We start from the raw sequence: 24491 nt of genomic DNA, 5'->3' as shown, positions 1-24491 counted from the left end.
AAGGATTTTACGAAGGATTTTGGACTGTAAGGATTGGATTCTGGAGGAATTTGATGGTTTAGTGGAGCCCCAAAGCTCAACTCCGTATGTCCAGATAAAATAAGATATTTAAAAAAGAAAACATAAAAAAAAGTCTATATTGCTCAATTAAACCTTGAAGGTACATAAACATTTTTTTTTTCTTTTTTGTTAATTATTTTTATTTCATTTTTTCCAGATATGTTATTATTAGAAATATTTTATAATGATATATTATTTTATTTTTATTTTTTATTTCTGTACTTTACATTTGATAAAAAACCCATTTTCTTACAATACCTGTTATGTAATTATACAGGGACTAGTCTCAGAATATATAAGAATATTACAATTATTATTATAACATTTTAAAGAATAAAATTTTTAAAAAAAAATCCAGGTACCTGGTACATGAAAATTTAATTCAACCAGCCTAGCCTGCCGTAAATGTAAAGAAAATATTTTGTATATAAAAACGAACTCCATTTGCGGGGCCCTGGCGGTGGCCTTAGCAGTTATTGTTGGTGGGAATAAGTCATGAGGGAGTAGATAGTTCAGTGAGGGAAAGGAGGCCGTTACATCATGATATTTATTACAATATTGTCTTAATGTAACACAATATACTTCCCAGTGAAATGGTATTCCATAAAATTAGTTTTATTCAGATTATTAGACATTTATTAAACGATCTACTGACTTTACATAGACAAATTAATTTTTGGGCATATTTAGCAAATAAATGTCTCAGATTTTTAACTTACAACTAATGGAAACTGCATTATTTTTTTTTTTTTTTTTTAAATTTATTAATAAACGACATAAAATTAAATTTAATATAATATTTTCTATCATTATTAAAATCATATTTAAAACGTTTTTATATTGCGATTTCAAATTATTTCACTACGTTTTGGCCAACTGTGCGTATACCCATGATGCCAATGGTATCTGATACCATTGTGGGATTTTACCAGTTTTTTTGTTATATCTTTTTAATTTTGCCTCAAACTCCGAAATTGTAAATTACATAAATAATATGATAGCTATAAGAGAATTATTTCATAATTTATATTTAAAGTGATTTTTTGCTAATAATTATTTTTGTATAACTATCAGACAGGCCATAAATAGGTTGGCACCGGTTATAAACATACAATTGTATCAGAAAAATTAATATTTACTTAAATGGGATTTATTAATTATTCATGTAATTATTGAAGATAGTTATAGCTTAAAAACAACAAAGATATAATTAAATAATTTTAAAATAAAAATGAAAAAGTTTTGAACCAACAGCTTCCGGTTCAAAAAAGTCAGTAATTAACTAAATTAAACAATGCAAAAAATTGATTTTTTGTTTTATTGTTTAGCTTTTGTTTTAGTTTGTATTTTTTAAATATCTCTTTTGCAAATGATTTTGTTGCACAACTTTGTATAGCACCACATCGTCAGCTTTTATATCATAAAATGTTGAACTAAAAAACTGTCTATGTAGCAGACACATCAACACGCCATTCACACACCTTATATGATACTAAATATTTTGAATAATATATCATATGAAGGTTAAAGTGAAATTACTCACGTTTCTACCAATAAAAATAGTTAAGAAAACATTAACTTCCATCATTCGTAACACACCATTAGCATATACCTGTATCTGTCAGTAGCTGGATAAGGTATTATGTATTAATAAAAAGAAACTTTATTCAGTTTATTGTGTTGTATAACGTTAGAAAAAATGAGAAAGACAACAATTGACATTCAATGTGCAACAAAGGCTAGAAGAAATCAATACAGACAAACTCTGAACCTATTATGAACTCTGAACTGATTTTTTAAAACATTTACTAATATCTAACGGTAATATAAGTCTCGTTATAACGATGATTGCCAGAAGTCTTGATAATAAAAAAAAAATGTACAACAAACAAATAGTCGTTTAAAATACTAGAGAAATGATCAATCAGAAGTTAATAACACCGAAAGTAATTCGAGGAAATATATGCCCACCTGACCCGCCCCAGTATCTCTGTTAGACAGACTATCATTAATTTAACATTTACTTATAAAAGAGTGGTATTCGTGAACATTTACTAGCATCGACTGAAAGTCAATAGTTTTATTATAACAATAGTTGCACAGAGCCTTGATGGTAAAATAACTTACATAAAGTTGCTTAACTATGTGTTATGACGCTATATGTTTATGACGCTCTATACTAGTAAAGCGTCATAAAGTAACCTCCTTACCAACACTAACAGAGATGCTTGAAGACTGGCTACCTCGGAGCTCGCATATCTTCGGGAGCGGGCCAACCCTTTGTTATTGTAATTAGGAGAATAGCCACTGGGAGCACTAGCTGTTAATATTTCATCGCTATTGCTCCTAGCGCTACTACTAACAAATTAATCAGGGCCAAGTTATGCTGTGCATTATCCGGCTGCCCATTGTGTATGGCTATATAGCCCGAGTAGCCATCCATTCTCGTCTAAGGATTCATGAACCTCGGTTCATGTCTTGGTCTATCGGTTACCTGTCCTTTTATCAATCATACCTAACCTTCTCAAGCATGATACCTGTCTCTAAGGAAAGGTTTCATGCATGGGAAATGAAAAATATTGCATAGAAGAAAATTAGCGAAAATACTCCAAAATTATAAAGAAGTATCTTATGCGAATGTTATTCTATTCAACTTTTATGGATAAAGGTAAAATAAAATAAAGCCCCAAAAAATTTAACAAGAACTAAAAATTGAGAAAAGCCTCATGTCTATATTTATGTATACAAAAAAATATCGATTTTACGCTTCAACATTAAACATAGATAAATCTAACTAGTATTTAATATTTATTTTTTTAGGAGTTTTTATTATTTTTATATGTTTGTTAATCTGCATTTTTAATTTAAAGCTTCTTATTTTTTTTTGTTTAATAAATTTCTTTATTACCCATGCGAGTTGGTGTTTCAGTAACTAACAATATCTTACATCATGATTTTAATATTCCCACTATACCATAGAATATATTTTTGTTATTTTTTGTACATTTTAGTTTGCTTTCCAATGTTGAACTTATTATATAACTAGTACATAATACGATATTCAAAAATAAAATAAATATTAAATACAGCTTAGAATTTTTAAAAAAACAATTAATAGGTGATAATAAAAGATATATGTCAGAAGTGGGATTCGAACCCACGCCCACATTGTGGACCAGAAGGCTCAAACCTACAGAGTAGGCAAGGTTACCCTTGAGTCTGGCGCCTTAGACCGCTCGGCCATCCTGACAACTGAATTCCGTCTGACAGTGTTCCACTACTGAATGCTTTTACTTTATAATATTAATTAGACATTTTAAGTTTAAACGAACGCATTTAAAATATTAATGTAACAAACAATTATTTATATTTTATTTCATTTCAATTACATAATACGGATGGTTAGGAGATATAATTAGTTTCATAACGAGTTCTTTCCGAGAGAAATTCAAAAAGATCTTCAAAAAGAAAATAAATATTAAATACAACTTAGAATTTAAAAAAAAAAACAATTAATAGGTGATTAAAATATATATGTCAGAAGTGGGATTCGAACCCACGCCCACATTGTGGACCAGAAGGCTCAAACCTACAGAGTAGGCAAGGTTACCCTTGAGTCTGGCGCCTTAGACCGCTCGGCCATCCTGACAACTGAATTCCGTCTGACAGTGTTCCACTACTGAATGCTTTTACTTTATAATATTAATTAGACATTTTAAGTTTAAACGAACGCATTTAAAATATTAATATACACAAACAATTATCTATATTTTATTTCAATTACATAATACGGATGGTTAGGAGAAAATAATTAGTGTCATAACGAATTCTTTCCGAAAGAACTTCAAAAAGTGTAAAACCGAATAGGTTGTATGATACCAGCTAGCTACTTTATACTTATGCTTTTCTTAAATTTGTGATATCAATTTAGTATGACATTCTGTTTTTAAGGTGTGGTTTGTCACGTATACAAGAGAAGATGCGATCAGCATGCAAAAACGAGTAACCTTTCTTTTTTGGCAAGCATTTCCAAATCGTGTATAATACTTTATCAAAGCACCCATTCGATTGATGACAAATAGTACAATGTCGATGATGGATAAGATTGGTACAGCTCATAGAGGGATGCCATGGTAACAGATCCAGGAAATTAGACGCGAAACAAGTAAATCAATCAGAGCGGCTATCAATAGCACTGAAATGAGGTTAGCTTTGAATTAGTCACCGTTGAAGGCCTATCCATTAATTTGCTCTTATCGGGACCCAATATCACTCCCTAGCTCAGCTCAGTTATCGCTGTATCATGGGCACTACCAGAGGCCCCAGCCGGCTTTGCTCACATTGCACTGTCTGCAACTAACTTTTATCAAGAATGTTATCTGAATTCGGATATCAGGTCCTATCCCCCTCTCATTTACTAATGTATGGAATAAATAGTTAGGGAAAGATTTGCTATCGTAAAAAAATTATGAACCTTTTTATATGATCCTCATATTTGTCATTTATCCCCTGAATTACGAGAGGGTTACCACCCTGTTCCAACCATGGTTGGACGTCAAGTTTTTATTTCGTGCGACCTCTAAAGAAATAAAAGTCGACCCCCAAGGCCGGATTCGTACAGGTCCCGCTGCCCAGAGCCAGTTAAAGATTTTGAGGTAAAAAATTTCAAATTTTAATTTTCAACAGAAGGACACTTTTTGATCTCCAAATAACAAAAACATCGTAAAATCGTCTCAGCGTTGAGTATCACCTTCACCTCAAAATCATAATATCATACTGAACTGATATCACATACTACAATAGCAACTATATCGCGTATTATAGCTTTGCCAATATAATACAGAAAGCTTTTCATTTAACAAACCGAAACGTTAGAACTATTAAATAAGATCTCTCAACTTATTAGTGTTATATTCTAACCGCACCCCCAAACATCTTCTCCTCATATATATCATCTACGGTCAACTATCATCTCTCCATTAAAATATAAATCTATGAAATTCGTTTCCCGTGTCGTTTTCATTAACTTAATATATTCATGTATGCCTGACATCTAAACTTTAATTGGTACGTTCAAAAGATTATTCGAAATATGTTTTAGAATTGTATTATGACTATTAAATTTTTGGAATTGTTACAGTCAGATTGAAACGTTTCGGAAGATTTTTTAGAATTTAGAATATTCTGTAAATGATCCTAATATCTTTTAATCGTTATCACTTTCTTTGTTTTTCTCCAGTGTTTCGTCCCACACGCCATCATGAAGGAGAAGCAATAATATTCTTAAGATTTATATATATTTTTCACTAAACATATTATATATATATTTCTACTATCATACCTTACAATTGATTTTCCAAAATCCTACAGTGGGCAACAATGCTCCTGTCGATTATTTTTCAAAACAAATATATTTATAAATTAATATCAAGACATTTTACATTAGTGCATTTACAGAAATCTTTATGTACTTACTAAAACTTAAATTCTTATTTTATCACTTTATATATTTTGCAGTTTTACTATTTACTTAATATTGCTTCTAAAATGTTCCTTCTAAAAATATTTTAGTTTAATTATAATATTAATTTCAATTTTTCCTTTTCCTTTTATCAATATTATTATTATGGTACATTCTTTCTTTAATATATTATATGTATATACCTAATTGCTATTCTCAAATAGCTTGAGAATTTATGTATGATATTTTATGTATAGAACTGGATTGATATTTATTTTCTATTGGATCTTTTATTTTATTATATTAATTTATATTTTATTAATTGGTCTGAAACAAGAAGTCAATGATCTTTTTTATACCCCAAGACAGAACTTTTATATAATCACAACCATAATACTTTTTATAAATACATTTTGTATCTGTTTCATTGTAATTAAACTTAATTTTGTACTATTTTCAGTTTTTAATTCCGAAATATATTTTCAGTCATCCCAGCAAATGGGCCACACATTACCGGAGAGAGGAAACAACTGCTGATCGGAGATGAAGTTAACCTAAACTGCACTTCGGGTAAATCTTTCCCGGCGTCCATACTTACCTGGTACATCAACGAGCAGCAGGCATGTTTATTTTATTATTTAAATCATTATTCATAAAAATAGTTTTATTCTCTACTTGAGATTCTCAAAGAGTATGTTGATTTTGAATAATAAGTTCTACAACTAAAAATTTGATATGTTGATTTTGATGCATATGTTTTTTGGTTAGATGAAAAAGTAATGAAATTTGTTTTCTTGCATAATGTACGTTTTTTTGTGTTTCTTTTTTTATATAAATTAGTGATATATAACATCTGATTCGTAGCACAAAATTCAATCAAATATTTCATAACTCTGAGGAAAAAAATTAATTTTTACGGCAACAAACGACACTAAAATAAACCAAATGACACAAGTTGGACTCAATAGGTCAATTTGAAATTGAGATATAATACAATTTATTTATAATTGTTTGAATAAATTCGAGTCTCTTTATTTATTTCAAATCTGGAAAATGTATAAATATCGTTATCAAAAAGATTGAAATATTGTCGTTCCAATGATATAAAAATAAATATACACAGAAAATATGTAATTTTTTTTATGTAAAAAAGAAATAATAATAATAATTTAAGGTATACATATAAGTTTCCAATCTACTTACATTCTTTCTTAAATTATTATTACTATTATTTCTTTTATATATTAAAAAAAAATATTGTCAATTCTTACATTGTATCTTGTTTCCATTTAGCTCTAACAAAGCACTGCAAAGAAGCGAAACGTTGATTAACAATCTTTTTTTCCTACTATTTTGGTATCTTTCTAGAATAATATTTCTCATAGCGAAATGTGGTAGAAATACAAAAAATGTAAATTCTTCTCTTAACTACTTATTCATTACTTAATTTTTAAAAAATCAAATTTAAAAATTATTTTATAGATTTAATAATTCTATTAACAGAAAGGTTCAGGGGTTAAGCGAAATAAAAAATAAATTATGTAATAACTATGGTGTCAAGTATACCTTATCAAGTGTCGGAACTGCGCAGTTCAAAGAAACCTTTTATTTATGCGTTTTTTTATAAATCTCCATACCTTCTATATAATACCTTCTACGACTTTCTATATTGAATATTATTTTTTTCTAAAATCTTTACTTTAGTAAATGTGTTTTCAAATGGGAAAAAATATTTTCCATTTTTTGTGAGACTATATATTTCTATTTTTCACTATTAATAAAAACGTGAAATGGTTGATTATATGAAAAAAACAAAATTAAAGGTGCTTTGAAGGAAGCCATTAGAAAATTTGGCATTAAAGTCTTGTAAAGATATTTCAACGAGAATAAGGCATAACTGATTTTAAAGAGCATTTTACTGTACACTAGTATACCGAGTTAAATCAAAATGATCTGGGTTATTTTTTAGAAAATCTAAAAAATGTAAAAATAGATCCAATGAAGTGGATCAATCCATTTTATCTAAAAATTTGCTGTTACCTTGCAGACTCGTACCCCTCTGAAATATGTTATTTCAGTTTAGCACCACTTTTTTGAGCTAACCTGTTCACTGAGACAATTTTGCGGGACTTCATTCTTTGTGCTCGGATGAAATCAAAATATGTATTTCCGTCAAAAAAACCGAATCTGAAATTTCGCACGATCAATATAATCTGTATATAGGTAACTTAAAGTTAAAACGTTTTAATGTACCCTAGGTGCTACAAAAGATTTTTTTGATTTTCTGTATTACCGACCTAGCAACATTGTCCAGGGATTTGCCAAAAATGTATGCGTAAACGATGTTATTTTTTGTTCCAGCACACTAATATTTTTGATCCCTATTAGCCAAAATTATAAAATAAAATTTGAAAAAGTTCTTTTTTTTGAGCCGTGTAATAAGTAATTAAGAGTAGAAACCTTCTCTCTGGCGATTATTTCCTTTCTCGTTTTCAAGTTAATAAATTGTATTAATACAGAGGACCGTAATTGAAATGAAATTTCATCTCCTTCGAATTCGAGAGGATGTCGTTACCGGGGATCGTAAAAGTGAGGATGAAAAGATACTTCCTTCTATCCAAAGAAAGGGGATCCACTGGGAGGCTACAATTGAAAGAAATGGTGGGAGTCGATGGCAAACCGACTGAGACAATGGCGAAACTTCGACAAAAACTGAGAGGGAGCCTTAGTTCGTTGTTTCACCGTTTCTTCGGGTATTTTACTGAAGAAAAAGAAAAAAAGTGTAAAGTAAAAGTAACAACAATTGAATCAATACCTCTTATCGACTTTTAGATACGGTCTTGCAGACAATTTACTGAGTCTTATGTTGAAAACCTCATTTCATCTATATTTCTGTTAATATCACTTTTTTATAACTAAATTATCTTTGAATGACCTTCAAAAATCAAAAGAAAAGGGCTTTGTTAAATCTTAACGTTTTAGAACCATATTTAAACAATAATAGTAATAATAAATGAAAGCAGAGAAAGAAAAAAAATATACAACAGCCAATATAGCTTCCTCGATATTTCTACAAACTGTGTATCATTACCGAGATTTCAAGGCTTAAGAATAACTTTTATTTGTTTATAAATTTGATTTGTCTTTTTAGAATATAGTATACAGAAAGCACTGTGTTTGAAATGTACGTGTCAATAAAAATACTTTTGCACACGGTGAAGCAAAAGTGCATAGAATTTGGTAAATTTATAATTGGAACTTTTTATCTCTGATCTCCAACTTCCCTCTAATTCTGGCGATACTGGAAAAGTCGATTTCGAAATATAAACAACACAAAGATAAACGTATATGTTTTCGTTATCGAAAATAATGGAATAAAATCAATGTAGGAACTAAGTACCAACTCGCATCTTTAAAATTTCATTAAAATCGGAGAGAAGATTGTATTGATTATGCTCCATACATATTTGCCAACGTAATGACAAAAAAGTTAGGGTACCCAATTTGTTTCTTAGTTACAGAATTGCTACCGCAGTGTAGTGTAAGATGAATTTTATTTACTCGATGAGAAGGGTTGACAGAGATAAATACTTAGTCTGTACAACTTCTATTTACAGACTAATACATACAACTTGTCTCCTAGAGTGTCCTTCGATAAGTCTATTCGGCTTCTCTATTAACTAGAATTTGAAACAGAATCAGAATCCTCGTATCTCTAGCATGTGTAATCTCAAGAGGTGAGAATAAGTTAGAACAAGAGGAAGAGGATGTTAGTAGATAGGGGTGTGTGGTTTCAAGGAATTTTGAATAAATAGAGCCAAGGCTTTTGTGACAGTTTCTTATGTTGTATTCAGTAGGATTTGGTACGCAAACAATATCTTGATATAACCAATGAAACGATTTGGGATATTAAACCAATCCCGTCCTCTAAGTGTTCCCACAAACAAAAGAGAATCGTGTGTATGTGTCTCTTCAATTGCGTCTCTGAGTAAGGGTAGTATATTCTCCTGTTATGTTTAGATTTTGATGGCTTCTCGTGTGGTCAACCCTAAAACTATTAGTTTCAACAAGAGGAGAAGAGTGGTCGAGGGTGAAAGGGAAATGGAGTAAGCGAAAAACACTAATAAACAAAAAATATTTATTTAAGTAGACGTTTCGACCTAATTTTAAGGCCTTCATCAGGGCTATAAGACAATAAGAAATAACAAACATCATTCAGACAAACATAAAAATAAATAATAGACTACCTCACTCACTCACTCACTCATTGTTGGGCGCTACAGTCCTTGTACGACCTTGGGCCTCTGGCACCATTCTTTCCCATGCCTCGCGGTCTCCAACGAGACTCCTCCAATTTTTAACTCCCATTCCTCTCAAATCATCTTCCAAATCATCCAGCCACCGGCGCCAGGGTCTGCCCCTTTTACTTTATCCTCCTGGTGCACCATTTAGCATCCTTTTAGGTAGCCTGCAGGGCTACATCCTTTCCACATGTCCCAACCACATTAGCCAGCTCTTCTTAATAGCACAGAGGATATCAGGCTCTCCATACAATTCCTTTACTTCGTCATTTCTTCTGATTCTCCACCTGTGCTCCTCTTTAACGGCTCCAAAGATCTTTCTTAGAACTCTTCTCTCCCAAACCAGTAGAGCTCTTCTATTTTCCTTAGTTAGAGCCCATGTCTCACTGCCATACATTATCACTGGCCTAATTATTGTTTTGTACAACAAAAGCTTTCCTGGAAAGACTTTTGTATCGGAGAGTTTTTGCAGGGCATAGAAACATCTGGTTCCTGCTACCATTCTGCCCTTAATTTCTAGTTCTAAATTATTGTTCTCCGTCACAACTCCTCCCAGGTACTTTAAAGTACTGCAGCTGTGAAACATGTTTTCCTCCACATCCTCAATATCTCTTCTCTCTCCGGTCTGTCTAGAGGTTTTCATATATTTCGTCTTTTCTCTATTTGTAATAAGTCCTAAATCCTGTGCTGCTCTCTTGAATTCTCCCACAGCACCGGCTAGTGCTGTTTTGGCTCTACCTGTGATGACTACATCATCCACATAAGCCATTTGTTGTGTGGCAACTTCTAGGGCGAGGTTGAACAGTACTGGTGATAATGGGTCTCCTTGTCTTAAGCCACTGTTAACCCTAAAGCTATTAGAGATGCCCATTCGAGTTTTCACCTTGCAACTAGTCCTTTCCAGGGTCATCTTTGTTAATCTTATTAACTTGCTAGGTATTCCCTGTGACTGCAATGCTTTTAATAATTTCCCTCTGTCTACACTATCATAAGTCTGTCGGAAGTCAATAAAGAGGTGGTGTAAGTCGACATTGTATTCATTCAGACTAACAGATTTGGAAATATAAGATAAAAATAATATGATAAATAAAAATAATATTTTTATGTTCCTCAGAATGATGGTAGTTATCTCTTTTTGTTTTGTAGCCCTGACGAAAACATAAAAATTAGGTTAAACGACGGCAAAAATAAATCATTTTTTGTATTTGTGTTTTTCTGTTGAATCCCTCCTCCCCTCTCCCGACTATCTTCTCCTCTTATTTATCTACGGTCAACTATCTTCTCCTCATTATTTATTTCAACATTCATATTTATTTCAAAACGATAATTATAAAGGGAAAACATAAAATGTGAGTGAAACATTTTGATTCTAAGGACATTATTCCCAAATTTTTGTAGAATCAATTATGTTGTACAATCAACTTTGTAAAACTGAAACTGATTTCTATAAACTTTTAGAATTTTCTTTAGAGCCTACAGTAGAAAAATGTATATCTAGCTGAACTTTTATTTGTATTTTAATTATCGTTATTATGGCCATAATACAGTTTTAATTTTAAATATTTTCAAGTTAATTTGCTTCTCTTGCTTAAAAGTTGAACCAACCTTGAGTAAGTTGGATTTCCAGAGGAGACGCATCCGAAACCTAAAACAGGAGAAAGAGAAAATGGTTCCAGCTGATTAAACTCAATCCTGCTCCAGTAGTAGACCTACAACTGGAAGGGGAGGAGGGCTTCCATAATTCCAGAGTCGGTAATTAAATAGGTTCTGTAGGTAGAGCCATTTTAATACCTGGCTCAGTGCTGGAATAGAGGTGCGCTCCTGTTTCTATTGTTCGCTTTATTGCTTATGGGTTACCTTGTCCTACACCCACTATTTACATTGTGAGCGCCTTACAATGGTTTCGTGGCCTTACAAAACCAGTGAAATTTTAAAAAAATAATATTTAAATTATAAAACAGTAACTAATTGAAAAAAAAAATCTTAAAATAATTCAGTAAAGTACCTTAAAATTTTCATGTACCTGGGAGTCAATATAAATTAATTTCTGTCAGTGAATTCTTATGTATAAATATTTGAAAAACACAAAAGTGAAATGTTCATAGGGAACTATGTGGGAGTGAATAAGCCTAATATTACTATATATTATAGTAATATAGTGAATATCAGATTTACAGTTTTACAAGTAGCTCTAATGTACATTATTTTTTTAAAAATATTTATTGACAAAAATTACTATTTGCCACAGACTTTTGTAATTTGAAATAGGGATATAATTGATTTAATTCACACCAAAATAAATAAAAGATTAAGAATAAAAAATAAAACAAACATAAATGAAAACAGGAAATATAGAATCAAAATATGTACAAAGACAAGTAAAATTACATCTATACTAATATGTAAAATACTTACGTAATCATCTGAGAGCCCCGAGCCACACGTGAGTGGCATGGCAGAGCTCTTCAAGATCCCAGGGCAGCTATCTCAACTCGTCACTGGTACTGACTGACCCAATGGAGGTATAGTAAGTGCGTTAAAGCTGTAGAAATTCTATACGTGAGTGGAGAACACCAATACCAATGCTTTCTCTTACTAAATATTCCATATGTAAAAAATACTTATGGGAAAGAAAAAACGAAAAGTTGTTTTTTAATATGTTTCATCACAGCTCTCGGAGAATAGTATAATCGTAAACCTAACGACTGCCCCTACAGTCTCATTTAAAATTGTTGATCTTACCCCGTCGAACAGATCCACTACCTTGAACTACATCTGGACAAACGGCTAACCTGGAATCCTCAGAGAAGACTGAAAAAACAGGGAATTGCACGTCGATTCCTACTATTACTGCACTTACTGAACAAACGGTAAATGTAATAAGGTCAATCTGGACACACGGAGTTGAGATTTGGGGCTCCACTAAACCTTATAATTCCTTTCGTATCTAATTTTTATAATCCAAAATCCCCAATGCTCCTTACTTTGTCACAAATAAAATCATTCATAAAGACCTTGATGTTCCATATTTAACCGATCTAGACCGAACCAGATATCATTCCTTCCACCATAAAATCTTAACCACTCAAACCTTCCAGTTTCTAGCCTTGGTTCCTCATCCATTGCTGACAATCCTCCGAGGCGCCCGAAAAGATGATGGCCACGAGACCTGCTAATGTCAAACGCCATTAAAGTGCTACCAATGGGTAGTTTTTCTACACTTCTGTATCACCCCATTTTAAATGAGATCAAATATACTAAATGTATTATAAAGTACAGCTTTTAATAGCAATAAATAATAAAAAATAAATAAATAAAAACATTTCATAAAAACGTGATTAACGTCTTTTTATCTTGATGGTTAACAAGATCACTGTTAATAATAACTAACCTCCATAAGGTGAAGACTACTTCATGCACAAAGCGATATAACTATTGCGGTTTCGGTAGTGGTAACGATGTGATGGCTGACAAGGTTTGAATAGGGAGTTCCAAAAGGAAATCAGTGCACATGTGCTTTTCAATTACGATGCCACGAAGAGCAGCCCTATCTATAATTATTCTATCAAACGCGAGAACAACAAACATTAACAAGGAGCATATAAAGCAATTATCAGCGACGGTGTCCTTTTGTTGGTCTGATTGTATCTTTGCCGAGGGCACACAAAGCGAAGCGGCCATTGTTGGGGTCGCGTTGATTACAGGTCCCGTCGCGTGATCCAGGCCATTATGGTTAAGTTTCCCCCTGCCCTTTTACATTTTCCATGTTCATCATACTTCACGGCACTCGATAATCAACCCCCTTCTTACTGTAAGCTTTATACGCTAATTAATGGTTGAGATTTTATTCAGAGTTTTATACCACAACGGGAGGTTTTACACATGTATTATTCTATAAAAATAAAAAAAGTTTGCAAATTATAACTTTATCATCATTTCTATTGGGTAACTACATAAGGAAAAAAGTACTAACAACAAACTAGTAAGGGAAAACAAATTTAAATGTATTCGGTATTTTAAAGATATATCTACCTATTAATATTTTTATTCAATACATTTTTTCATAAAAGCTTAGCAGCTCTTCTATCAACTTCAAGATCAGCTGATATGAGTCCACTCTTAGTAAAAACAAACAAAAATAAGTTACGTCAAGATAATATTTATATATAATGATAAATAATGGATACCTGGAGTAACATAAGGACTGAGAGCTTTGTAACTAGCATTTTTATTTCAAAACCAAAATTTTATTTTAGATACTAAAGTCACAAAAGTGACAAAACATAAACCGTGTAGAGCTCAGTGATTGAGAATAATGGATGGAATGAAGTTTTGGTTGCCTTTGCAAACATTAAAGTAGCTTTATCAATAAAGGTAAAGGAAATGAAAAGTATCCATTGATTATACTATTAGGTTTAATGCCTCACCTCCTTTATTTATTGTCTTTATATATTTTAGATTATCTAAACATTTTTGTCTTGAAGAAATTTGAATTTTACGAAACGAGTTGCGTTTGAAGACTTTAAAACGCAGAAACCTTTAGTGTAATGATTTATGTAATCCCATCTGGTAAGAGAATCAAGGACTGAATTTCAGTCAAGTTGCATAAAATGGACTGTCATTATATAAATAATCGATATTGCCAGGACCTTCTAATAAAGTTAATGACAAAGGAAATGTTATGTATTTAAGAATATATCATTACTGATATTATGGTATTATAAACATTTCTTTTAAAATTTCATTATTAATTAATTGGTTACATGTTTTTTATTATTTATAGTAGTTTTGAATTTAATTGAACTTGATCAGTTAAAACTTACTATAATTGAATAATTAATCGTTATTGTATATAGAATTAAGTATCGTTTTAATTATAGTCTTATAAGCTATAAGTTCAGTTCTCTGCGAAGGACCCCTAAATTTTACGGTTTTCTAAACTGAAACTAAGCATCTCCCGGATGGGGGTTTCAGGACATTAAGGTTGTATCCTGCTCACCATATAACCTAAGAATACGAACTCTGAACGAATGTTACTTAAATATTATTTATACATATATTAAAAGTATAATATAGAAATAAAATTATACCTTGACATAAATTAAATAGTAAATGAAATTTCCCTTAGAGCTAAAATTATGTAATGCAATTATGTCGCAAGTTTTAATGTTGTATTAAATATGTATAGTATAATTCAATAAATGATTATATCCGATTTTTTTCATTATTAACAATTACAAACATTCAATCTTTTTTAGTTTTAAATGTCTAAACATAAAATGAAAATGTGCTTTGATCGAAAAAAGTTGTTTTTAATTATGTATTAAAAAAAGTTTGTCAGAAGTGGGATTCGTACCCACGCCCACATAGTGGACCAGAAGGCTCAAACCTACAGAGTAGGCAAGGTTACCCTTGAGTCTGGCGCCTTAGACCGCTCGGCCATCCTGACAGCTGAATTCTGGCTGACAGTGTAACTATAATGAATAGGTTTATTTTATAATTAAATTTTATAGTTATAATAAATTAATATTTATTTTGATATTTTAAGTTAAAATGGATATTAGTATGTGTAAAATATATTTGTTTCTACAATTATTAATTTAAAAGTTAGACATCCTGACAGCTAAGAGGTGGCAGACGACATTCCAGTGACGAATTTATCTTTATTTCATGATAGTAAATTAGATATTTTATGTTCAAAATAAAAAAAAATAGTAATATTATATTTTGTTTCAATTATAGAATTTGTAGAGTTAGGATGATTGTTGTATTTTTTATTTTTTTTTTTTATTGATATTAGGTATCAATATATTTAAAATCAAATCATAATACCTATACCAACTCAACAAAAATCAGTACACCTTCAAACTGTGAAAAAATAATTTAATCCATAAAACATAATTTTTTTTTTGTTTCATACTAATACCATGGATGGATAATATTTTTCATATTGTTTATTTATTTATTTATTGCTATTTACAACTCTACATCTTAATACATTTAGTAAATTTGATGTAAGTAAAAATGGAGTGATACAGGCGTGTAGAGAAACTACCCATTGTTACCATTAACGGAATTTTTAAAAAAAGTAACTTACATATTCACTGATGTAGTTACTTATCTTTTATTTATTTACCTCTGTAATAACTTGAAAACATACAGTAGGTTTGGTGTAATAAGTAAAATAATAAAAAAAAAATAATAGAAAAATCTTGGGATACGAAAGAAAAGAGAAACAATACCATTGGTGTAAGTTTCAAGTATACAGAGATAAAAAAATTATACTATTTCACATATTACTAACCTAAAGTACCATCTATAAAATTTTATAAAAGAGATCATTTTAAAATGTGTAATAAATATGTAAACAACTTATTTTGTAATTAAAAACAGAAAAAGAAATAATACAAAACAACGGATAATTTTTTGATTAACCAAGTGAATTTCGATTCAACAGTACATTATAAAGTACGTTTTGAAAAATAATGAAGTATTAAACTAATTGTTAGATACTATTAGAATTTAATGAGGGGGAGGGAATCGAAATAAGTATAAAAGTTAGGTTGTATAATTTTCTTACTTTGAGAAGAGTCATAAAAAATATTATTCACTTCATTTTCCATGGCATTCAATTCACCCATGTGTCAAGCCAAACTCATTTAAAATATCCAAACAAATTAGCTAGTTCATATTGTATTTAATGAGAAAAATATTCTTTTTTTATTCTCTTGTACCTTATAATTAAATAATATAATGAATATTTATCATTGATTTAATAGCTCTGACGTTGTATTACAGCATACAATAAATGTAATTTAAAATGAATATTCATGTATCGAATTAGTAAATTATAATTTATATTAAAAATACCTTATCTATGTTTTTGATATAATATCTAACAATTCTTTTCAGCTTTTTCCTTATAAAAACAAATTAATTTAATATCTATATATTTATGAATAAATTAATGTTTGAAACTATCTCACAATATAAATATATGGTATTAAGAAACTAATAAAGTTAACTAAAATACTTCTTATTTATTTATTAAACAGAGGTCCTATAGCGTTTTTTTTTCATAATCCACAATTATGATGCTGAAATACAATTTAATAGAAGATATTAAATGAAAATTACAGAATTGAATCATTTCTTTTCACGTGTCAAAAAAACGTTTCAGTAAAAATATATATTATAAATAAGCTATAAAGAGTGTTTTAAGGGTAATTGTTTTAAATAAAAATATAAATTAAGGATCTTAAAACAAGAAAAATCTTACCAGGTATGATCATTAACAGTGTTTAGTAATGTTCGTTAATGGACTTTTCTTTTTCCTTAATTTTTTTTTCTTCTTATGAGATTCTTAATTCATATTTTCAGTTAGAACACAACCCTGAAACACCTTGTACATAATTAGATAAAAGAAAGATAAAACTAATGTCTTTATTATATTATATAAATTATATTGAAAAATAAATATGAATAAACTGGTAAATTACTTTTGTACGATTTCTCAATATATTTGGTGAACGATCGGTTCGCCTAACGGTTAGCTCATGTGTTTAGTTTTATTATATGTACTTTAATTATTATAATTAATTTTTTTTTGTAAGATTTCATTTGATAGCCTTAAATATATTATGATTTATTCAAAGTTAAATTTTAAATTCTGCTTTATTTTATATACCATTTCTGAAAGCTCCATACGGCTTTGCTGTCGCATTTAAGCAATATAATCCTAAAGTCTTTAGCTTAAGGTAGAGCCGGCTCCTAATATGCTAAAGATCCCGTGTTAAAATCTCAGCTGGGAGCCGTAAAATTTATTTCTTAATCTCCCTTGAGGGCTCTTCCGTGACATTGTGCTAGCTGAGTCTGCCCCAACCTAGCATCTAAATTTAAACAGCAGTTTATTCTGCATTATACCTATGTTTTAACTCGGCATGAGGAACGTGAAAAAATGATACATTAGTGGAAACATTGGGTTAAATTGATTCTTAAGGGATTACGGACTATTTGAAACAATTGTGATCCCAAAATCATTTTAATTTAATAAAACGTGTAAAGAAATTATGGCTCTAATATAATTCACGTGCTATATTCTAAAGGTAGAAGTTGCAAGTATACCTTTTGTACGTACGATGTGGTGATATATTATTATTACGTATATGAAAATTTAAACAACAGAATATGTTTAAAAATAAATAAAAACGATACCTTTTTAATAGAATAGTAAGTTTTGATAATTGAAGAGAACTAGAGTATGCTCTTTTATTATAATTATTTTTAAAAATAAATAATGGAAGATGAATAAATATGGGTATACAAAAAATGATTTTATAGAATATATATATATACACAGGGAGAGTAAGAGGAAGAGAGAGAGTATGCTGGACAACAAATAATTTTTTATATTTTTTTTCTTGATAAAAATAATTATCTTTGTGTTTGAGGTATTTCATATAGTTTACCGTAATATCTTTGAAATAGGTCCAATTCAAAATAAAATCAAAATAGTTTTTTCAGATGAACCACAATTCAAGCAAAGCAGCTATATGTATTGAAATGTTAATTAAAGCCCGTTGAAAGATTATCTAATTAGCATTTTTCTGGGTATGTAATTGTTTAGTGATTAGTCCTACTGATAAGATTTTGATTTAACTCCTTACTCAACGGAAATATTTTTCCATCATTCTCATCTTTTTTTTCAGGCTTTCTGCTCTTATAAGCTATTTATTCGCCTGATGGAATTTTAAAACTCCATGATTTTAAGCAGATTGAGCAGGGTTACTCTCAAAAACGTAGGAACGTAGTACACAATCCCTTAGCAAAAATCACATCCCATAAACCATAAAAATAAATATAACATTAATTTTTTAACATAATTTAGTATTAGTTATAAGAAAAACATCTATTTAGTCTCAAAACTTCTTCATTATCTTTACACTGCTACGTTTCAGTATAATATGCTAAATTACGTATATTTTCACTTATTACAATAATTAGTTTACAATATCTATTTCACCTAATCACTATATCAATACTCAGCATCCCAGGTTTGCTAAATCCTCATTATTTTTTAAATATTATTAATTCATTTTTATTAGTATATAATAAAAGTTATGATTATAAATTAAATTTGCTTAAAATTTAAAATTGCTGGTTCAAATATTTTGTATCTGATTTCAAATTAACAGTATTATTGATATTTTCTGATATGAAAATAGTCTCCAACATTTTTTCTTTTGAAGGTGTTATTTTCTTTATGTAAAATTATTGTATTTTCTAAATCTAAAATTATGCTTATTTTTGGATAATTTTGTATATTTTGGATATATTATTGTTCCTAATAATTGTTTGGTTTCTTTTATGTATATTGCTGGATGTGAACTAATTATTGTGATAATTGCAATTAGGAAAATAATAGGTAATTTAGCACATTATGGTGAAAATTAATTTATTAGTGCATATTGTTTCCTAATGTAAGAGGTTTTATGGGTAATTGACTAATGATAAAAATTGACGAAGGCATAAAGGCCTGCTATAATGTGATGACAAATTTTGGGCTGTGATGTTGTAAATAAGGTAGGAAATTTAATTTTTCATAATGTTTTTAGAATTAATTTATATTGAATGAAAAGTAATTAAACATTTATAGTTGGTAGATCCTTGAAAATTACCGGAATTACTAAAACGTAGGTGTGTAATTATAATAAAGTAGTATTGAGACTAAATGGATATATTTGTTGTAACTAATAAACAAATCAGTCTCAAAAAAGAGTTTACATTATATATACATAATAGTATCTTCCAGATGAAACTCAGAGAAGAATTTCTGGTAGTCCTAAATAACTTACTAATTAGTAAAATAAAGTGACGAATAGGGGGTATTTTATTTTATCTTTTTCAAATAAAGTTATAGTAAAGCAAATTAAAGAACTTATTTTTTCGCTAAGCTAGAGCAAAAAAGATACACCTAATTCATTATTTTCTACTTTTATTAAACTAATTTAATTATTATTAAAAGTTTTAGAACCCTCAATATTACTTTTTTATGTTATGTGTGGTATAAACTTATTTAATTTTAAAAATTAATTGAATTAGGCTTTATGAGTTGGTTTAATGCATTAGACTTACACAAATTAAAGGAAACCCGTCAACACTCTTCCCATATAAGATTATTTCGAAACATATACAGTTAATAGTTCCCAATACATCGTACATATTTTAAATAAATATTTCATAAAAGAATTATTGTAATATGTCAGAGACATGGATTAAAAAAAAAAGTAAATAAGACTGAATATTTAAATATCTTCAAGAGGAAAATCACTATGCCCTTTTAGATGCAACAAGCCAAGAATATTGCATGTGTACATATTTTTAGAACAACTCATCACATTCTTTTACATTCTGTATCACCATACATTAATATTTAATCGTATGTCTAATGTTCATATTTTTAAAAACAAAAGTATTAGTTTTTTTTTATAGTTCAATTAAATGATTAAATAATACATAGGAAAATATTAGTTTAAAATATATCTCAAATAATTAAATCTGTTTCTTAGATATATCACTGAAAATATTTTTTCAACAATATTTAATATTATCACTCATATTTAAATGATTTGTTAATATATTATTATTGGATTAATTATTATATTTATCTTATCAAATTGTATTTATAAGCACTTAATGTAGTAGTACTATTTTCCAAAAATAAATAAAAATTATGTGTCAGAAGTGGGATTCGAACCCACGCCCACATAGTGGACCAGAAGGCTCAAACCTACAGAGTAGGCAAGGTTACCCTTGAGTCTGGCGCCTTAGACCGCTCGGCCATCCTGACAGCTAAAATTTGGCTGACGGTGTTCTACTGATAAATAGGTTTATTTTAGAATTAAATTATATAGTTATATAAAAGTAATATTTAACTTGACATTTAAAGTTTAAATGTGTGTAAAAAATATTTCTTTATACAATTATTTATATTATAGTTATTATACATCCTAACAGCTAAAATATGGCAGGTAATGAATATTTATTTTTTAATGATATTAAATTAAATATTTTAAGTTGAAAAGGACACAACTTAAGCATCGGCGAGAGCAAAATGTGAAATGTTAAAATAAAGAGAAAATATTATAAGATATTACACGCTTTAACTTCTGTAATAGCGTGGCTTTAACCTAGGTTAATGTATATAAGTAATATATATAAGATACATAATATATAAATTCGATCAGCTGATCTACTTCCCCCGCCCCCGACAGTTTACGAATAATCCTCGTTAAGTTATACTGTACTATGTAATATAGTATGAAAAACTATTTACAAAAAAAATAAATTCCTGAACCAACACCACTCTATCAAAAACTCACAATCTTACCAAAAGTAACGCTATATACATAAATTAAACTTATGTAAAGAAAGAAAAGGACTCCTAGTACAATAAAATGAACAATATAAAATAAAAAAATTGCGAAAGTCACAAATAAAATAAAAACAAAACATTAAAAAAAAATTAATAAATAACTTTATTTCTTGTAGATGCGATGTCAACACTCTATATTCACATTGCCGGAAGTCTTAACAATACTTTAGTGGCCTAAGTTTTCTTAGGTTCTCGGTTACTTTCTATAGTAACAATATTGTTTTCCCTAATGATCATCATCTTGAAAGGGCCTCGTATTGCTGTATGTCTTTTCCCCGGAACTGTCTCAGCTACTGCAATTGTTAAACCATTTAGTAGTTGCTGTTATGATAACATTTACTGTATACAGTACTATGGCATTAGATATAGCGGAATAGCTATAATGTTATGCACATGTTGCGGTTGTGAAGCTACTGTTATAGAACTGTCATGAAAACCATGAACTGTCTTATTACTACACAGTGATACCTCACAACACATAATGCGCAGGTGAAGCTAATATTATAACGGTACGTTCATGAGTATTTGACAATAAATGGTTTCTTGGTCTATAAAAGTTATTGCTACATTTTTATTAAGTTTGGATGATTTCTGAGTCATAGTTTATGTTCTTTTAGGTTTCTTAAGCACTTCTGTATCTTAGTAGCTCTGTTTCTTCTCACCTTGATTGTCAATTTTGATTTGTCTTTTCAAGAGTGTTTTTAAACTTCTGATAGCGAATGAAAATCATTAAAGTTCCCAAAAGCCAATTTTTATGATTCTGTTTTCCAAAATAATTGGTCTTAAATAAAGTTGGAACTTATTTATCTCTGTACCAGATGTTATAAACACGGCCCTTATTTCGAAACTTCCTTAAAAGAAGGTCCTTCGGTAAAGTTATAATAAGGAATTGATTAAATATTTCCAGTACATTGCTTGGGCAGGACTCCCACCAAGGATCACTAATCGAAGTTGAGGACCGATTATGTTAAACTCCTTCCGAAGAAAAAGGAAAACACTCCACCGAGGACTCGCAAAGTTTCGTTTATAATCGAAAAACTCGCCTCCTTATCTGGGCCTTTTATGACAACGGTCCTGGAAGTGCTGGAAGTGGAGAGGTAATGGCCGCCGATTGAATCAGGAGTGGCCGAAACTTGGAGGATAAATCCACTCCAAGGTTCCACTTCTTTAGTGGCACTGATGGCTTCTTAAGCTAATCGTCCGGGTATTCTCAATGGTACCTGTGTGATGAGTTTTCTCAAGTGAAGTCTAGGATGGGGTGTCTATGGCGTGAAAGCATAAATTTGTACAGACCACTTTCAGAAAATATCAATCATCAAAGCTTATATTTTACATTTCAAACCATTTACAATATTCTTACTATAAGAACTCCCAATTGAGCTTTACTGAGAAACAGTAATCCTATATTAGACGATTAAAAACTTTATGATTTACCTAATGAATAATAAATATTTTGAATAACCAATAATTTTTTTTTAAATTCTTTGATCACTCATATTTAAATTAATTTTGATTGTACTATTATTTGATTAATTATACTTTGTTTTCTTTTCAAAGTTTAAGTAATAGGACTTATGTAGTATTATTATTCCGAAACAGTAAAAAAAAAAAAAAGTATGTGTCTGAAGTATAAATATGTATAGTATAAATCATTGAATGAGCTTATCTGAATTTTTTTTCAATATAAACAGTTCCAAGTTTTTTATATCTAAAAATAAAATAAAAATTCGCTTCGATCGAAAAATAAATGTTTTGGACCACATATTAAAAAAAGTATGTCTGAAGTGGGATTCGAACCCACGCCCACATGGTGGCCCAGAAGGCTCAAACCTATGAGTCGGTTTAAACTATTGGACTTACATAAACTAAAGAAAACCCATGAACAGTCTTCCCATATAAGATTATTTCGAAACATATACAGTTCCTAATACATCGTACATGTTTTAAATAAATATTTTTTGTCTATAGTTTTTGTTTTAAATTTATATTTTTAAATATGTCAGAGACATGAATTAAAAAAAAAAAGTAAGTAAGACTGAATATTTAAATATCTTCAAGAGAAAAATCACTATGCCCTTTTAGATGCAACAAGCCAAGTATATTGCATGTGTATATATTTTTAGAACTGCTCATCACATTCTTTTGCATTCTGTATCGTATAGCATTAATATTCAATGGTACGTCTATTGTTCATATTTTTAAAAACAAAAGTATTTTTTTTTTTTTTTCATAGTTCAACTAAATGATCAAATAATACATAGGTAATTATAACTTTAAAATATATCTCAAATAATTAAAACTGTTTCTTAGATATATCTCTGAAAATATTTCTTCAACAATATTTAATTTTATCACTTATATTCAAATGATTAATGATTGTTATTATATTATTATAGGATTAATTATGTTATCAAATTTTAAGTATTAGCACTTATGTAGTAGTACTATTTTCCAAAAATAAATAAAACCATGTGTCAGAAGTGGGATTCGAACCCACGCCCACAAAGTGGACCAGAAGGCTCAAACCTACAGAGCAGGCAAGGTTACCCTTGAGTCTGGCGCCTTAGACCGCTCGGCCATCCTGACAGCCGATTACCGGTTCTCGGTGTTTTACTTAATAATGGATTTATTCTGTAATTACCAGACTCAAGGGTAACCCTGCTGACTACGTAAATATAAAAAATAAATATTCATCACCTGCCACATTTTAGCTGTCATGATGTCACTAACTATAATATAAATAATTGTATAAACAAATATATTTTACACATACGCATATCAATTTTAACTTAAAATATCAAATTAAATATTAATTTTTTATAACTATAAAATTAAATTATAAAATAAAACTATTCATTACAGTTACACCGTCATCCAAAGTTCAACTGTCAGGATGGCCGAGCGGTCTAAGGCGCCAGACTCAAGGGTAACCTTGCCTACTATGTAGGTTTGAGCCTTCTGGTCCACTATGTGGGCGTGGGTTCGAATCCCACTTCTGACACATAATTTTTTTTTTTGTATATCAAAATAATAATACTATATAAGTGCTACTACAAATATGTTACGAAAACAAAGCATAATTAATTAAATAATAGTAAAAATCTGTCTTTTTTACAAAACTTATTTTATTTTTTTTGTTTTTTTATAATTTATAAAAAATATTATTCAAAAGAAAGTACATATTATAAAATATTTTTCACGTTTTTTTTTTTGTTTTCTTTTATATAATTGCATG

The 24491-nt window shown here is 29.6% G+C and overlaps 1 protein-coding gene and 6 non-coding genes across 7 annotated transcripts in view; 2 read left to right on the top strand and 5 right to left on the bottom strand.

Annotated features, from left to right (window-relative positions):
- LOC106687190 (uncharacterized) overlaps positions 1–24491 on the top strand; it is a 141324-nt gene that overhangs the window by 105211 nt on the left and 11622 nt on the right. The window contains exon 3 of the mRNA XM_014430924.3: positions 6008–6141. Coding sequence (XP_014286410.3) covers positions 6008–6141 — 134 coding nt within the window. The remainder of the gene's footprint in view (positions 1–6007; positions 6142–24491) is intronic.
- On the bottom strand, positions 3197–3310 carry TRNAL-CAA (transfer RNA leucine (anticodon CAA)). Its single transcript has 2 exons — positions 3273–3310; positions 3197–3241 (listed from the first exon to the last, which is right to left on the bottom strand). It is a non-coding gene; the product is annotated as a tRNA-Leu (tRNA).
- Positions 3596–3709, bottom strand: TRNAL-CAA (transfer RNA leucine (anticodon CAA)). Its single transcript has 2 exons — positions 3672–3709; positions 3596–3640 (listed from the first exon to the last, which is right to left on the bottom strand). It is a non-coding gene; the product is annotated as a tRNA-Leu (tRNA).
- Positions 15158–15271, bottom strand: TRNAL-CAA (transfer RNA leucine (anticodon CAA)). Its single transcript has 2 exons — positions 15234–15271; positions 15158–15202 (listed from the first exon to the last, which is right to left on the bottom strand). It is a non-coding gene; the product is annotated as a tRNA-Leu (tRNA).
- On the bottom strand, positions 20558–20671 carry TRNAL-CAA (transfer RNA leucine (anticodon CAA)). The gene is made up of 2 exons: positions 20634–20671; positions 20558–20602 (listed from the first exon to the last, which is right to left on the bottom strand). It is a non-coding gene; the product is annotated as a tRNA-Leu (tRNA).
- Positions 23729–23842, bottom strand: TRNAL-CAA (transfer RNA leucine (anticodon CAA)). The gene is made up of 2 exons: positions 23805–23842; positions 23729–23773 (listed from the first exon to the last, which is right to left on the bottom strand). It is a non-coding gene; the product is annotated as a tRNA-Leu (tRNA).
- Positions 24144–24257, top strand: TRNAL-CAA (transfer RNA leucine (anticodon CAA)). The gene is made up of 2 exons: positions 24144–24181; positions 24213–24257. It is a non-coding gene; the product is annotated as a tRNA-Leu (tRNA).

The sequence above is a fragment of the Halyomorpha halys genome, unplaced genomic scaffold, assembly GCF_000696795.3.
Source record: "Halyomorpha halys isolate HHAL.00 unplaced genomic scaffold, Hhal_1.1 Scaffold923.1, whole genome shotgun sequence".
NCBI classification, from domain to species: domain Eukaryota; kingdom Metazoa; phylum Arthropoda; class Insecta; order Hemiptera; family Pentatomidae; genus Halyomorpha; species Halyomorpha halys.
The sequence above is the reverse complement of the archived record's forward strand: the minus strand, read 5'-3'. Positions and strand labels throughout refer to the sequence as shown.